At 41.5% G+C, this 17785-nt stretch overlaps 1 protein-coding gene across 6 annotated transcripts in view; it reads right to left on the bottom strand.

Annotated features, from left to right (window-relative positions):
• PRPF4B (pre-mRNA processing factor 4B) overlaps positions 1-17785 on the bottom strand; it is a 41349-nt gene that overhangs the window by 21447 nt on the left and 2117 nt on the right. For all 6 annotated transcript variants that reach the window (XR_009758521.1, XR_009758523.1, XR_009758520.1 and 3 more), the window contains exons 2-4: positions 3263-4450; positions 1978-2148; positions 1176-1328 (exon numbers count right to left, since the gene is read on the bottom strand). Coding sequence is in view for 1 of the 6 variants with exons in the window: in XM_061591006.1 (XP_061446990.1) it covers positions 1176-1328; positions 1978-2148; positions 3263-4450 (1512 nt within the window). In the remaining 5 variants the exon portion in view is untranslated. The remainder of the gene's footprint in view (positions 1-1175; positions 1329-1977; positions 2149-3262; positions 4451-17785) is intronic.

Below are 17785 nucleotides of genomic sequence, written 5' to 3'. Positions count from 1 at the left end.
GCATTATAATCTTTTCCCTATCTGAATAAGGTATTAAAAGGTTTAGAAAAGTGGATAAAAATTTCCGCCTAGGATTGTCATAAAGTGGGCAATGGAGTATGTAGTGTGTAATGTCCTCTATTGCCATGCATCCAAAGATGCATAGACGTTGAGCCACTGGTATGCCTCGATATCTGCCTTCCAAATAGGCCGATGACATAACTTGAAAGCACAGAGCTGTAAAGGCTCTTCTAATGTGGGCTCTGTCAAGTGAGTCTAAATAATTTGCTAACGTGTGATTAAGTTTAATATGAGGGTACCATGTTGAAAACCGGGCCATCACAATTGAGGCTCGGTCCTGGGCTGCAGATGTGAAAGTTGGACAGAGAAAAAAGTGGATGAGAGAAAAATCAACTCATTTGAAATGTGGTGTTGGAGGAGAGCTTTGCGCATACCATGGACTGTGAAAAAGACAAATAATTGGGTGTTAGAATAAACCAGAACTGTCACTAGAAGCTAAAATGATGAAACTGAGGTTATCATACTTTGGACACATAATGAGAAGGCATGATTCACTCGAAAAGACAGCTAACACCTACACAAGAGTAGAGCCACTGAAATGAATGAACATAAGTCACATCCATTAACTTCAGTGAGTCTACTCTAAGTAGGGCTACCTACTTGGTATTGGCTTGTATCCAACTGTGTCAGTAAGCTAACGGTAAGGCTTCCCTCCAACAGTGTGGGAAGTAATTTTGATACCGATTTCCTATCCTCACTGCAGCCCCCCCCCCGTTAGCTGGGGGGGGGATTGCTGGAAATGAGCAGAACTGTTGGATACAACCCACAAACTTTATTGCTTGTAACCAACAGATTCCTGCAGTGAAGCCTCAATCAATATCTAAACAAATATTAATCAACTGATAATAATTTCCAAAGTATCTGGCATTAGAACCTCACCAACTATATAATGACATAAGAGTAGGATTATATGTCCATCAGACATTAACTTGTATGTACTACGTTAAGTAGAGGATCAACCAGCTACAGTACTGAGCTCACTATTAATATTAAATATTGCCCTCCATGCTGAAAATATTTCCCACCTTTGATGGGGGGTGGATTTCATGTATCTACTTACAGAGCAATAATTTTGTCAAACATCACAATATGAAGTATTAAAATTCAGTTCTTACTTTTCATCCGACGAGGATTCTTGCTCAACCTTCATCCCTTCAGAAAGGCTACCTTTAAATTTGTCTTCTATTTTGCTCCTACTCCTCCGTCTATGGCCACCTCTTGACCTGGATCTCCTCCTAAGACGAGATCTGCTCCGTCGACCCCTATCCCTGCAAGTGTGGAATTAAAAAAAAAACACTGTGAAAACAAAAAGTATCTCTAATGTGCACAGACTTGCTTGAAGTATTTTAAAATCAAATCTGTTCCGTTCAAGAGCAAGAAACACTTAAAATAAGGTTTGCTCTTTGCTTCCTCTTATTGTTCGTTTGGCGATTAACAATGAGTGTTGGCTTATTTTATTTTGCATTTGGTTTGGCATATAATGCTAAGACAGCACTCTGGTATCTTCCATGGTTGGCAAAAGGAGGAGCAGTGTGCACAATTTGCTACTGTATGCTGCTTATTCACAGGAATTCATTGTCTGTTTGTAACTATGGCTTACCACTACATGTCAGGCAGTCCACAGAGTATCATACGAAAATGAAGGATAGGATAGTTATGGAATAGGTTTAACATATAGGGTTCTATCCAACTAAGTTGTTCCATTAGCTCAAGGACATCTGCCTGCCTAATGGGACTTCCTGTCTCCATGCACCCCCCCCCCAAAGGTGAGAGGAAGTCCTGTTGAATAAGTGGAAGTCCTCGCGCTAACAGGATGACTTCTCTGGATACAACCCATAATGGTGGAGGGAGAAGAACTTTATAAAAAGAGCCATTGTTAATTAACATACAATATTTATTTCTAACTACAAATTCTACCTTCTCCGAGGAGATCTACTCCTCCTCCTTGGAGACCGGCTACGTCGAAGAGGCGAGCGTGATCTTCGTCGAATGGGAGATCTGGATCTTCTTCTGGATGGAGACCACCTAGGTGGACTGGCATCTTTTGATCGCTCACGTCTAGAGAGGATATCATCTCTAGTTCGTGTTCTTAAAGTGAGAAGAAATATTGTAAAAATAAAAAGTATGCAGAAAATAGGCACAATTCCCTTTAAAAGGCTAGTCTGAAACCCATTGTAAAGTTCTCTTTATTCTGTTTCATAGACTAAAATCAATGTAAATTTGCCTATGCAACAATAGTATAAAAGTTCCTCGTACAATCAAAGCATATATAGACAATACCCCCTTCAAGCTACATACTATAGGAAAACTGCTTTACATGTAGCAAAGCATGTATCCCATATCCACACTAAATCCTCATCCAATGTTTTTATTACCTGTAACAACCTGACATTCTATACATACCTAAGCTAGTTATTTGTAGCATACAAAAATACATCTTCCAAGTTACAAAAGTTCATCTGCGCTGAGGTTTTCACATCCCCAGAAGTAATGTCTGTGGTTATTTACAAGTCTGGTTAAGAGAGCCTCTCAAGTACTGTGTTTTATTATTAAACACTTAAAAAACCAAAATATAAACAGTTATTTATTATTAAGCTATTATTATTTATATTTTGTAATGATAAACCTTAGGTCTAAATGAAATTCAGTGGGTTGGATGTAGTGGGTATACAGATCAGGGGGAAGTGGATCCAGCTGAGCCAGACCCAGAATTGGCCTACCCTCTGTGGGCCAGTTTAATACATGGGCAGGACTGCCCACTTGACATTCAACTGACATCACATGACACCAGGTGATTCAAGTTTACTTGCCACAGCTGGACAAGAGGAATCAGGAGTACATTAATAGTGAACTCCCAATTCTTCCTCTGGAATTTGGTTTCTCGGGTTCCCTAGTTCGGCTCCTGAAGCCACATATCAGATAACGGACAGGTGGGTATTTTTCCTCAAAAAACCATTTGATAGGCCAAATGTGGGAAGCCAGGGTGCGGGGTGTCTGGCAGGTCCAATTACACCCATAGACCAAAGGTTTCTCACCTCTGATGCAGATACATGGTTATTAAATTAACAACCAAAAAGAATGGAATGACACAATGTTCTTCTTACGTCATTTTCAGGTATCAATAAATGTAATCTAAAGACCCAACTTTATCTCTTTCTTTATGCACTTAAATTCTTTATTTTATTTTATTCATTAAAATTACCTGGGAGAAGAAAACCGCCTCCTTTCTGATTCTCTTCTTTTTCTCTCTGCAGATCTGCTTTTTGCTCTCCTAGGAGACAGATTTCGAGATGGTGATTTACTCTGTTTAGATCTGCGATCATTAAGGAGAGGTGATCTGCTGCGTCTTGGCTTATCTCGTGGTTTGGGGGACAAACTTCTTCCCTTAGGGCTGCGGCCAGGTCTTCTACTAGGAGATCTGTTTTCTTTTCCTGATGACGCATCTTTAGAAGGAGATTTAGTGGGCTTTTTCTCTTTTTCAGTCTCTGATTTCCTGGATTTTCGATCTTTAGACCTTGATCGTCTGTCTTTGGATTTGCTTCTTTGTTCTACTGGAGATTTTGATTTTTTGCCACGATCTCTTTTACTTTCATTAACTGCTGGAGTTTTTTTACGATCTCTAGACTTAATTTTATCTTCTGCTTTAGTCTTATCCTCTGGAGACTTGGACTTCCTATTTTTCTCCTGAGAGCGCCTTTTAAGAGTTGGAGATTTTGATTTTCCCACCTGGTCTTGAGACTTAATTTTTTTAGATGGGCTTTTTGATTTTCTTCTCTCTTTTGATTTACTTCTCATTTTCTCTTTTATTCCATCAACTCCCAACTTGCTTTTCTTTTTATCAGATCTGTGTCGAGTCCGTTCTTTTGATCTGCTCTTACTTTGTTTCTTTGAACTAGTTTTATTGTCTACAGTCTCTGGTTTCCCTTTAATGTTTGCTGATTTAGTTGCAGATCTAGTCCCGTTTCTCACCTTATCATTGATTTCTCCCTCTTCTTCAGAACCTGACTCATAACCTTGCAATATTAATCCCATCCCAGACTGTACTTTTCCTTCCATTAACTCATTTTCAAGTTCAGCTTTAAGCAAAGCTCTTTGTTTCTCTAAGTCTTCTAGAGGAGCTAAGAAATCAATTTTAGTTCTTTTTGCTGGCCCATCTTCTTTATCAGAGGCATCAGCAATCTCCTTTCGTTTATGTTTCTTATGTTTGTGCCTATGTTTGTGTTTTTTGTCCTTATCTTCTTCTGAAAAATGTTTATGTTTCTTATGTTTACCTCGATGTTTGTGTTTCTTTTTTTTATGTCGGCTGTGTTTAGTTTGAGGTTGGTCTCCTTCTGAAATATCCCCATTTTCTTCATTTGCACTTCTCTCAGAAATATCAGCATCATCAATTCTGTAAATATGTTAAAAAAGATAAATCAGGGATCAAATAAAGTATTTACTTGATATTACCTGCCCAATTTTCTGACAATGTTTCCCTTCCTCCTCAGTCCTCTGTGCCACAACTCACCACATTCAAGGAGGTCTCTTAATCCTTAGGGAAGCTGGAGGGGGGACTATTAGGGGGACAAGAAATCACTCTGTAACTCAATAAGACATTTTACTATCTGTTTAAAGAATTCTTAACCTGCATTCAAACAACATATCTCTGAAACATTAATGCCACTTTCTCATACCATCAAGTATAACTCATACAAAAAAAATGGAATTACCCAATAAGAACACAGCACAAATATACCAGTGCAGAAAAATAAAATGGTAAAATCACCACTAAGGCATGTCCTTTTTTTACTTCTTCTAGTGAGTTAGCACAACAGCCCTGTTACACTTAAGATCTCAAAGTATATTTACACAGTGATTCATATTACTGGCTTATTTATAGTCATGACTTATTTGAGAGGCAGAATTTTAAACAGTGATGTTTATCACATATTCTACTTACTAAAGAAAGGACATTATTTTCAAATAACTAGGAAAAGAAAATACAGAAGGGCCCCACTCTTACGGCGGGTTACGTTCCAGACCCCCGCCTAAAAGCAGAACTCATTCAATGGAATGGTGCCCGATGCCTGAAAAACGCAGTAAAAGCGGAACAAGTGCCGTATGAGTGGGGCCTTACTTTAATTGAAAGCCGCTGTATTAGCGGAACGCCGCAAAGCAGGCAGCCGCAAAGCAGAGCCCTACTGTACAGGTCATTTATTTTAGCTATTCCACTGTTTCTTATAAGCTAATTTATGATGCATTTATTATTATTAATCATTAATTATAATGATTAATAAGAAGTTAAAACATGAACCAATCAAGATTTCTTTATTAAAACAGAGCATAAGGGATCAAGGATAAAACCTTTTCAATTGCATAACTGAGAATTAGAATTAGTGAAAAAAAGAATTTAAGTATATAAAAATTAAATTTCATAGTTGACTATCAAATCACTAAAATGCACACAATGTTCATATGTAAAGGTTATTGTCTGTACTCAAATACCAATGCATGAACACTGTACATACTTTCAGACACTAAGGGTGGTATTCATGTCTTCTAGACCCCTGCCCTTCCTGGCTCATTAAATGCGCCAGAGAGGGACTGGCTGAGTGGGTGACGGGAGTGATCAATGCCTCCTTACAACAAGGCAGAGTTCCAGTGTGCCTAAAGGAGGCAGTTGTAAGGCCTTTGTTGAAAAAGCCATCCCTGGATCCCTCCATAATGGATAATTATCGGCCAGTGTCCAATATCCCATTTTTGGGCAAGGTAATAGAGCGTGTGGTGGCCTCCCAGCTCCAGGGATTCCTGGATGAAACGGAGTATCTAGATCCATTTCAGTCTGGCTTCAGGCCTGGTTATGGGATGGAGATGGCTTTGGTCGCCTTGGTGGATGACCTACGCAGAGAACTGGACAGGGGGAGTGCGTCCCTGCTGGTTCTGCTGGAGCTCTCAGCGGCATTCGATACCATCGACCATGGTATCCTTCTGGGCCGCCTTGCTGGGATGGGACTTGGGGGCACTGTTTTACAGTGGCTCCGTTCCTTCCTGGAGGGACGAACCCAGAAAGTGGTGCTGGGGGATTCCTGTTCGACTCCTTGGCCGTTGGCCTGTGGGGTCCCTCAGGGCTCAGTTTTGTCCCCCATGCTATTTAACATCTAGATGAAACCACTGGGAGAGGTTGTCCGGGGGTTTGGGGTTCGGTGCCATCAGTATGCCGATGACACCCAACTCTACTTCTCCTTTCCACCTAACTCCAAGGAAGCTGTCTTGGTTTTAAACCGGTGTCTGTCATCAGTGGTGGACTGGATGAGGGCGAACAAATTGAAGCTTAATCCAGACAAGACAGAGGTGCTCCTGGTCAGTCGAAAGGCAAATCAGGGAATAGGGATTCAGCCTGTGCTGGATGGGGTTACACTCCTCCTGAAGACGCAGGTTCGCAGTTTGGGTGTGCTCCTGGACTCAGCTTTAAATTTGGAGGCCCAGGTTTCTGCGGTGGCCAGGAGTGCTTTTGCACAATTAAGATTAGTGCGCCAACTGCGCCCGTTCCTTGAGCCGTCTGATCTGGCCACGGTGACACATGCCTTAGTTACATCCCGTTTAGATTACTGTAATGCGCTCTACGTGGGGCTGCCTCTGAAGACTGTTCGGAAACTTCAGTTGGTGCAACGTGCTGCAGCCAGAATGTTAACTGGGGCTGGATACAGGGACCATACGACTCCCCTGTTACAAAAGCTCCACTGGTTGCCACTCTGTTTCTGGACACAATTCAAAGTGCTGGTGATGACCTATAAAGCCCTATATGGCTTAGGTCCAGGCTATCTGTCAGACCGTATCTCCCTATATGAGCCTGCCCAGGCCCTGAGATCCTCAGGAGAGGCCCTTCCCTCAATACGTACGTCCTCACAAGCACGACTAGTGGGGACGCGAGATAGGGCCTTTTCGGTGGCTGCCCCAAGGCTTTGGAACTCCCTTCCTAGGGAAGCAAGAATGGCCCCCTCCTTGCAGTCCTTCCGTCGGCAAGCAAAGACTTTTTTATTTCAACAAGCCTTTGGAACTGAAAGCTGTTAAGGACAGGTCTTGAAGGGTGCTCCATTGCTGTTGCCTAATTGTATTATTTTAAACTGAGTTTGAATTATTTTAACTGTATGTATGAATAGTTTTAATACTGTAAATTTAATTTGATTTTAATCTAGACTTTTGTATGTTTTTAATTATATGTGTGCTTTTATCTGGAAGCCGCTGTGAGTTCCAGTTTTGGAAAAAGGGCGGGGTAAAAATAATGATAATAAATAAAATAAATAAATATTCAACACTACTCCTACACAGAGTAGACCAATTGAAGATAATAGATAAACTTAGGTTCATTAATTTCAATGTTTCTACTATGAATAAGACTTCACTGAACACAACCCCATCTAATCATGTTCACACACTACAAAAATCAAGTGTTTTTTCTACCAAGGAATAGTTATAAGGAAAAGATAACTGGGCTTTTAAAGGTTCTAACACAAAATTGACAAAGTAGCAGAATATTATGTACGAACATTACAAAATGAGCCACTATGTTTCCAAGAATAATTAATTATAATACGAAACGAGAAGATGAATCATTTCACCATTTAAAATCAGCCAGTGCCTCACTAGATGTTTCTAAATAAATGTTCTCTGAAGCTGAGCAAACTTTAGTTTTCCAGTTTGCAACTTTCTAGATAAGATATTCTAGACTCTAATTAACCATACTGAAGAGAAATTAACACTATTTATGATATTGCTCTCTAGCTAGCTTTGCAATTTGATAAAATGACAGTTCCCTTGGTACAATTGCTTTTCATAATGACATTCTTAGAAAGATCATGTAAACTGTAAGTTATAGGAACAAATGTTTTTAACCCTTAATAATGTTTTTAAGCCTATTTTAAAGTTGTTGTTTTTTAAAATGTTTTTAACGCTGTTTTGTTTTAATGTATTTTAAGATCTGTTTTTATGATGTTTTAAAGTGTTTTTAGCGCTTTGTTTGCCGCCCTGGGCTCCTGCTGGGAGGAAGGACGGGATACAAATTAAATAATAAATAAATGAATAAATAAATAAAGTGAAATTCAATTGCGAGGATTATCCTAGTCCCCTCCTCCCCGAGCTTCAACTTTTGGAAGACTGGGGCTCATTATACTTTGTTCACCAAAGGCCAGTGGGGATTTGTGGACTCCTGCTCGACTGACAGAAGAGCATGACAGAATTTTTTTTTTAAAAAAAACTAGCCCTGGACACCAATCCAACTAGTCATCTGAAAAACCTCATTGTGACTTTTGGGGTCCTTTTGACTGCAGGCATACTTTTCACTATATAAAATAGACCTATAGGGATGTCCCTGAAAAAAATTATCACAAATTTTAACCTGTACAACTTCCCCAAATTACAGTCAGTTACCTACGTACTGTTTTCCTTCTGGAAACAAAAAACCACTGGGGTCCAAATATATCCCAGCAAAAAGCCCTAAGGACAGATTCTGTTGTCCACTCAATACGCATGGGGAAGGGGCCAGCTGAGAAAAAAAATCTACCTCCTCTGAATAAGTGTTTTTTGGCTCAAGGTGCTTTGGTACTGTCAAGCACCCTTGTGCTGACAATACAGAAAACAAACTGTCTCTGTGGGACAAAGTTTCCTCATCCTTCCATTAGAAATCTCATTGGGATACAAATATACCCAAAGACAGACAGTGTGATTTTTTTGCTGGGTTTCCATGAAGGTTAAAATTCATATTAAGTAAAGTAGCAACTGAATCACCTATTCAGCGGGGAAAATTAAAAACAAGCACCCCCCAATTCCCCCTCCAAATACAGTGCCTTGCAAAAGTAATCAGACCTCTGACCAATGCTCTCATATTACTGAATTACAAATGGTACATTGTAACTTTCTTCTGTATAGTAGTTTGTTGTGAAACTCTGAAACTCAAAGTCAATTATTGTAAAATGACATTGGTTTTATGTTTGTTTATTTATTTATTGCATTTGTATACGGCCCCATAGCCGAAGCTCTCTGGGCGGTTTACAACAATTAAAAACATTAAAAACAAATATACAAATTTAAAAACACATTTTTAAAAAGCAATTTAAAAGCATGTTGGGAAGCGTTTCTAAGAAAACTGAAACATGTTGCTTGCATAAGTATTCAACCCCTGTGCTGTGGAAGCTCCCAGTTTACACAGATGAAAGAAACTGCCCTATCAAGGACACAATTACCTTCCCATTGGCCTCCACTTGTGAACCATTAAAGTTGCTGTCACATTGTCAAGATAAAAAACCCACTGTTGAAGGATCATTGGTCAGGCTGTGGATCTGAAGGAAAATGAAGACCAAAGAGCATTCTAGAGAAGTGAAAGATAACGTAATACAAATGCATAGATGAGAAAAAAGGGTACAAAAGAATATCCAAATGTTTGGATATCCCAGTGAGCACAGTGGGATCAATAATCAGGAAGTGGAAGCTGCATCACACCACCCAGGCACTGCCAAGAAAAGGCTGTCCCTCAAAACTCAGCACTTGAACAAGAAGGAGACTTGTGAAAGAAGCCAAAGAGAGACCAACACGCACTTCGAAGGAGCTACAGAGTTCAGTGGCTGGGATTGGAGTAATGGTGCACCAGTCAACCATATCAAGAGCTCTGCATAACACTGGCTTATATGGGAGGGTGGCAAGAAAGAAGCCGTTACTCAAAAAGTACCATCTGAAAGCACATATGGAGTTTGCCAGAAAGCATGAGTGCCCCAGCTGCAATGTGGGAAAAGGTTTTGTGGTCAGATGAGACCAAGAGAGCTTTTTGACCAAAACCTGAAGTGCTATGCGTGGCGCAAACCTAACACTGTCCATGCCTCAAGACACACCGTCCCTACAATGTGGTGGTTGCATCATGCTGTGGGGATGCTCCTCATCAGCAGGGACTGGACATCTTGTTAAAATCAAAGGAAGAATGGATGGAGCAAAATATAGGGAATACTGTAAGAGAACCTGATTCAGTCCACTAAAAATCTGAAGCTTGAGAGGAAATTCACTTTTCAGCAGGGCAATAATCCCAAGGAAAAGGCCAAAGCAACATTGGAGTGGCTCAAAAACAAAAAGGTAAATGTCCTACAGTGGCCCAGAGTCCTGATCTCAATCCCATTGAGAATCTGTGGCGCTCTTTGAAAACTGTGGCCCACATGCAACGTCTAACCAACCTTAACAACCTGGAGCAAATCTGTAAAGAAGAATGGGCCAAAATCCCTCCAACAATGTGTGCAAAGCTAGTATATACCTACCCCAAAAAACTTAAAGCTGTTATTGCAGCTCTACCAAATATTAATGTGTGGGGGTTGAATACTTATGCAAACAACATGTTTCAGTTTTTTATGTTTCTTATCAACATTTCCCAACATAAAACCAATGTCACCTTACAATAATTGATTTTGAGTTCCAGTATTTCAAAATAAAATACCATACAGAACAAAATTACAGTGTACCATTTGTAATTCAGTAATATGAGAGCACTGGTCAGGGGTCTGATTACTTTTGCAAGGCACTGTATATACAGAAAGAGAGCCACTAGCATTTAATTGTAATTCTGTGAAATCTAAATATTTGTAATGGCTCTGAGCCTATCAAGCTGTTCTGTCCAATGAACTTTCTGGACAAGCAAGCTGAGGTTTAGGATTTCACATACCATCTATAGTGTTGTCTCAAACTGAAAACATTATATTGTTACACCCATGCAGCACTGAGATGCAAAGGTTTAGAAACGGATTCCAGATCTCAGAATAAATGTTAATATTTGCAACTCAAAGGTAACTTGCTAAATAATTCCTTAGCTTTGAATAAAAACACCTTCAATATTCAGTATTGCAGCAGAAAAACTATGTTTGCAATATGATTGAAGATGTTTTAATTGATCTTCCAATTACAATGGGTGGAGTCAAATGTTCCTTTTTTAAAAAAAACACAGATTTTATAAAGAACATGGTAAATTAACATAGCAATCCTATGGGGTGGGGAGAGAGGAGGAAGGAGGAGGAGCCGCCTTTTCCCATGACTAGGGCAGAAGGGTTGCATGTTGCTGTTTTTCATTTGTCCTTTTATAGCAGTTTGCCTTTCAAAAAAACCTTTTCTGCACATTGCTTCCATCAAAGAGAAATAAACAACACCAGCCACAGGGCATGTTCCAGGGGTGTGAGGGAGGAATGGGAGGGCTTTGGATATTTAGATCCAAAGACTCTCCCAACGCACCTCCTTTTTGAGCACCACCTGTGACGCACAAGCCATAGAGACATGAGGCTTGCCAGGTCAGATCTCTGATGCAGACCATTATTTCTACCCAAAAAAGGGAGATTCCTGGGACTATAGGCCTGCACCATAAAGAAATTTATAATTAATCAATCCACTGGTGTGGAACCCCCAGCTGCCCTGCCAGGGGTTCAAATTTGGCCTACTAAGCCATTTTCTTCAAATCATGTCCACCTGCTCCAGTTGATAATGCACAACCAGAAACCTTAATGTGTGCTCCCAAATGTGAACTGGCAAGTGAAAACAGGCGTTGGCTCTCCCAATGTCAGCTAACTAGCAGTATAAAGCCAAAACATGTTGTGTGATAGAGTTGCCCCTGGAGAACTTGCTAACACAGTTGATGCTTGCAAAAAGCAGTCTTCAACTCTATCACCCATCAGCTGATGGGTAGGAGAGCCAAAGCCTGCTGGATTGGCTGCACAGGATTGCAAAACAAGGATTCCCAAGTAGCCAAAAGCCAGCTGTCAGTCAGGAAACACTGGGCAAAACGCCTAACCCTAACCCAGAGCACCAAGCATAAAACTAGCAAAAGCCCTTGTGCTGCAGTCCCCACCTGGGAACTGGCTGATTTTTAATTTAAGAAATTTTGGCTGGAACCCTATGATAACGTTGGGCATGCTCAGTAAGAACCAACTGTCAGAGTTCTAAAAGCCAGACTCACAGCTTCTGGGCTTGTCTAATCAGGGGGCCACACCCACACCAGAATTCGATTTCGCGTGGGACAGTCATGGCTTCCCTCAGAGAATCCTGGGAAGTGTAGTTAGTAAAGGGTGCTGAGAAGAGACTCCTGTTCCACTGAGAGAACTCCACTGGCCAGACTGGTTTAACAGTCAGCTCCTCTGATTGAAGATCTGTGAGGGGAACAGGGCATCTCCTAGCAACTCTCAGCACCCTTCACTAACTACACTTCCTAGGATTCTTTGAGAGAAGCCATGACTGTCCAAAGTGAAATAAAGGCCTGGTGTGGATGTGGCCAGGGACAGCTTTGGTTTAAATTTGGGTGGGAGGCTACATGTGCCTGCTGTAGAACAAAAAGGTGGGGGAAATGCTGAAAAACAATGATACTGTTCACAATGTTTTTCCTTTTGGAAAGGAAAGGGGCTTCCCTTCTGCCCGGTGCCTACCCAACCAATCTCCTCTCCTCCCCTTTCCTCCCTCCCCCTCCCATTCCTCCCCTCCTCCTCCCCTCCCTGCCCCTCCCTCTGGTCAGTTTTACCTTTCCTAAGCATGATTGTACAGGAGTAAATCCCACTGAACTGAAAAAGCTTGCAAATAATCAAACCTGCCCTCCCCTCCTCCTATACCCTCCCCATCCCCTTCCAATCCACTCCACCCTCCCTTCCCCTCCCCCATCCCCTTCCAATCCACTCCACCCTCCCTCTCCCCCTCCCCCATGCTCAGTTTTGCCAATCCTAAACTTGATTGCACAGGAGTAAATCCCACTGAATTCAATAAGCATGCAAAGACTTCTGAGGAAGCTTAGCAGTCATGGAATAAGAGGAGAGGTCCTCTTGTGGATAAGGAATTGGTTAAGAAGCAGAAAGCAGAGAGTAGGAATAAACGGACAGTTCTCCCAATGGAGGGCTGTAGAAAGTGGAGTCCCTCAAGGATCGGTATTGGGACCTGCACTTTTCAACTTGTTCATTAATGACCTAGAATTCGGAGTGAGCAGTGAAGTGGCCAAGTTTGCTAACGACACTAAATTGTTCAGGGTTGTTAAAACAAAAAGGGATTGCGAAGAGCTCCAAAAAGACCTCTCCAAACTGAGTGAATGGGCAGAAAAATGGCAAATGCAATTCAATATAAACAAGTGTAAAATTATGCATATTGGAGCAAAAAATCTGAATTTCACATATACGCTCATGGGGTCTGAACTGGCAGTGACTGACCAGGAGAGAGACCTCGGGGTTGTAGTGGACAGCACGATGAAAATGTCGACCCAGTGTGCAGCAGCTGTGAAAAAGGCAAATTCCATGCTAGCGATAATTAGGAAAGATACTGAAAATAAAACAGCCGATATCATAATGCCGTTGTATAAATCTATGGTGCGGCCGCATTTGGAATACTGTGTACAGTTCTGGTCGCCTCATCTCAAAAAGGATATTATAGAGTTGGAAAAGGTTCAGAAGAGGGCAACCAGAATGATCAAGGGGATGGAGCGACTCCCTTATGAGGAAAGGTTGCAGCATTTGGGGCTTTTTAGTTTAGAGAAAAGGCGGGTCAGAGGAGACATGATAGAAGTGTATAAAATTATGCATGGCATTGAGAAAGTGGATAGAGAAAAGTTCTTCTCCCTCTCTCATAATACTAGAACTCGTGGACATTCAAAGAAGCTGAACGTTGGAAGATTCAGGACAGACAAAAGGAAGTACTTCTTTACTCAGCGCATAGTTAAACTATGGAATTTGCTCCCACAAAACGCAGTAGTGGCCACCAGCTTGGATGGCTTTAAAAGAAGATGAGACAAATTCATGGAGGACAGGGCTATCAATGGCTACTAGCCATGATGGCTGTGCTCTGTCACCCTAGTCAGAGGCAGCATGCTTCTGAAAACCAGTTGCCGGAAGCCTCAGGAGGGGAGAGTGTTCTTGCACTCGGGTCCTGCTTGCGGGCTTCCCCCAGGCACCTGGTTGGCCACTGTGAGAACAGGATGCTGGACTAGATGGGCCACTGGCCTGATCCAGCAAGCTCTTCTTATGTTCTTATGTTCAAATGATCAAACCTGTCCTCCCCTCCTCCCTCCCATCACCTCCCTTTTGCCCCTTCCTTCCCCCCTTCCCCTTCCTATCCCCTCCTTCTGCTCCCCTCTCCCTCCTTCCTCCTTCCCTCTACTCTCCCCTCCTCCATGGTCAGTTTTACCTATCCTAGCCATGATTCTACAGGAGTGAATCTCACTGAACTCAATAAGTATACAAATGATCAGACCTTCCTTTCCCCTCCTTCCCCTCTCCTCTCCCTTCCTCCCCTCCCCTCCCCTCTTCCTTTTTCCTCTTCCCCTGCCTACTCCAATCCTCCCTCCCCATGGTCAGTTTTACCTATCCTAAGCATAACTGCATGGGAGTAAATTCCACTGAACTCAATAAACATGCAAATGATCAAATCTGCCCTCCTCTTCCCCCTCCTGCCTGCTTCCATCCCCCCTTCTCCCCTCCCCATCGCCCCATTCCCTGTGGTCAGTTTCACCTATCCTATGTGTGCACCCCTCACTTCTTTTGTGAATGCCGCCATATGCGCTGCATATGTGTGCCAATGCCGGGAGGCACTGGGGTTGGCTAGAGTTCCAATTCCTGGGGTAAGAACTCACTAATTATTTACATTTTCTAGGCTTATGGTTGCATCCAATTGTGCCCATGATCCCAAGAAAAGGCTCTTTGGTCCAGTGCAACAGGGAAGGAGGCGTGCCAATTCCCACTTCTGCCTGCAGTCCCTGTGCCACCTGCTACACTGTTCTGAAAGATCCTCTAAACCTTTGGAGCAGATTTTAGGTGCAGGTGGGAACTTGCAAAGAGGAGAAAAAACTGGCAAAAATTGCCACTCTCTCTCTTCCACTGATGGAAGGCTCCACTGGATCAAATATGTTCTGAGAGAAGACAAAGACACCACTGGAAACAACCTATTATTTTTAATACAAAACTACAGAAAAAAACCTGCAGATGGCAAACAAGCATAATCATTTTTAAAAGCCTTATATTTTCTCGCACACACAAGACAAATAACTGCCCACTGTTTTTACTGTATTTTAATGGTTTTTACTGTAAGTTTTTTATTTGTTGTAAACTGTTTTGATTTTTAAAAAAAATGAAATAACAGTATACAATTATATTTATAAATAAATAACTAAGGTTATGCCTGCCACGACACCTAAATACAAAGAAAGTATGCTAATTGCTTCAGAAATGTTTGTACCCATATGCCACATTTATGCTAGCTTAAACTGAGATTAATCAATTAACTCATATGACTAAAATTTCTAAAATTATGTTGCAGCCTTACTAAATATATGTCATAAAATAACAAAAGTAAGTAAAAGCCTGGGCAAATTAAAAATGTCTTGGCCTGATGCCCAGAACTCAAACTAGGAGCCAGGTGAATAGACTTAGTGTTATTTCAGAACACCCACACACAGAAAGCCCTTTCTCTAGTCAACACCTACCAATTTTCAGCAGTGGTGGTAGTCAGAGAATATAGGCACACAGCAAAACTCCTAATACAAAGTCAGACCATTGATCCTTTTAGCCAAGTACTGATCAGCAGTGGTCTCCAATGTTGGCACCTTCTAAGCAATTTTTTGTGAACTGAGCCAGCCTGGCTGCTCCCACATGTCAGTGGCTTTAGCCAATGAATGAACTCAGCTGTGGTTGATAACTGAGTTGTTTGGATGCCAAGCAAAGGAAATCACTGGGATCCTACAGAGCTGCTGTTTTCCCCTCCACTTTAGTACGTTTCCTGCTTCTGTTTATAGTCCTTGGAATCTCCATAGTTTATGCTTCCTGCGTCTCTAGCAACCAGGATGCATCTTTCCTATGGTGGATTCATCTGAAGTCAGCTACCCCCTAGCAGCTATTTTCTGCAAATACTATGGTAAGTGCGGGTGGATGTTAAAGAATTTCCTTCCCTAACGGCAAGTGCAAAATGTGAAAACTGCAAAGAAGCTCAGACGTGTCTCCTGTGTAAGTCCTAAAACCAGACATTCATTAAGAATTTACAGTAGAATTAATTTACAGTACATTGGATACATGTCTACTCAGAAGAAAGTCTATTTGTGTTTAATGGGGTTTACTCCCAGGATCCAGTATTATACCAGGTGCAGAACCCAAGGCTTTGGTTTAGGGTTGGCATTGGGAAAGTAGGGTTCTTGTGCCTTTAACAACTGTATCTCCACAATCAGGATCAGCAGGATATAGCTGGCTCCACATGGTAAGATGAAGTTGGGGGGGGGGGGGAGGCAGGAATGACTATACTCTCTAATTTTGTTGTCATGTCCCCCATGGTTGCCATTTTGTGACTGGCACCCACAGCCCTCTCTCAAAATTCAAAATGTGCCCACTGACCCAAAAGGTTGGCAATCCCTGGCTTATGTAATCAGACTGATGTTCTTTAGAATTTTACAGATCAAATTAGCATCTTGATTTGGCTTAGAAGAGTCCAACATATAGCAGAAATACATGTCTAGGGTTATATCTGAAGTCACAGTCATAACTAACTTAACTACTCTGCTTATCTTGGGTTAATTGATTTTAATGAGTCTCCTCTGAGCATGACTAGTTTAATACAATCCATTGTCTCCAAAAGGCAGACCCAGAAAATTTTGAGTAAACGTCCTCTCAGAAAAGTAAAACCTCAGTATTATACTAGGCACAGAACCAGTAATTTATTGCCCAGGTACAGCTGAAAAGGAAACAAAAGATGAAAATGTCTGTGGATACCTCTACTAATATTGTGCAATTCTTACATTCTTTATGGCCAACAAGTATATTTGAGCAAAAGAAGAATTGTGGTATTATATTCCCCTTTACTTTTTTTTTTATTAAAGATGTTGAAATTCTTTTCCAGTTGTGTACCCATCAACTTGGGAACTGTCTGGTCACTGACTATGTCACTTTAATGATTTTTAGTTGACACCTGGGTGGCAAACCAGTATAGAACCTGGGTATGAAAATAGTTGGATACACCATGAACTTTAATACTATGTATTTATTCCCTGAAGTTGTAGACAAATGAACAGTACATAAAGAGGATTTTTCCCCTTAACGGGCTGCTGAAATAAATGGGCAGTATCACCCTGTGCATATGCTTATCACTTGAGAAAACAGGGAAGAAAAAGAGAGCAAGGTCTAGCAAGAAAAACAAGTTTTATTTTTATGCCATAACTACATCAGGTGCCAACGTCCTCTAAGAAGCTGTGTTTGATCCTGTTACTAGTGAACATTCACAGTGTGAATCGAGCTCTGACGCATGGAAGTTGAACTTTGAACTAGCAAAAACTATACAGATTGGATCCACAGCCCTGGTGCTTGTGCTGGCCAAAACTGAAAGCCCGGCGGGGGAGGGGGCTGTCCCTAGATTGGGCCTGTTGCTGTCATGTGATGGCAACAGGATCCACACTGGATCTAGCAGATCCTGTAATGGCACCAACCAATTTGTGGGTTTTGCTAGCTCCCACTGGTGGTACCCTCCACTAGCCCATTGTTAAGGGGGTCACACTGGGATGCTCTCCAACTGCAAGGCTTTCTCATCAAAAGCAGGGGCCAGCAGATATCTGCACCCCATCCCAATGCATGGCAGATTGTGGGTTTGGATTGCTCTGTCAGCTTTGTAAGTGGAAGTATCTCAAATTCTACATGGGCCAGCCAAACATAAAATGTCTACTGCTATTAGCTAACTAGAAAGTCAACCCAGATTGGAAATTGAGTTTTCCAAGTTTACCATGTAC

The sequence above is a fragment of the Rhineura floridana genome, chromosome 1 (assembly GCF_030035675.1).
Source record: "Rhineura floridana isolate rRhiFlo1 chromosome 1, rRhiFlo1.hap2, whole genome shotgun sequence".
NCBI lineage: Eukaryota > Metazoa > Chordata > Lepidosauria > Squamata > Rhineuridae > Rhineura > Rhineura floridana.
Note: the sequence above shows the minus strand (reverse complement) of the source record. Positions and strands in the feature narration are given on the sequence as shown.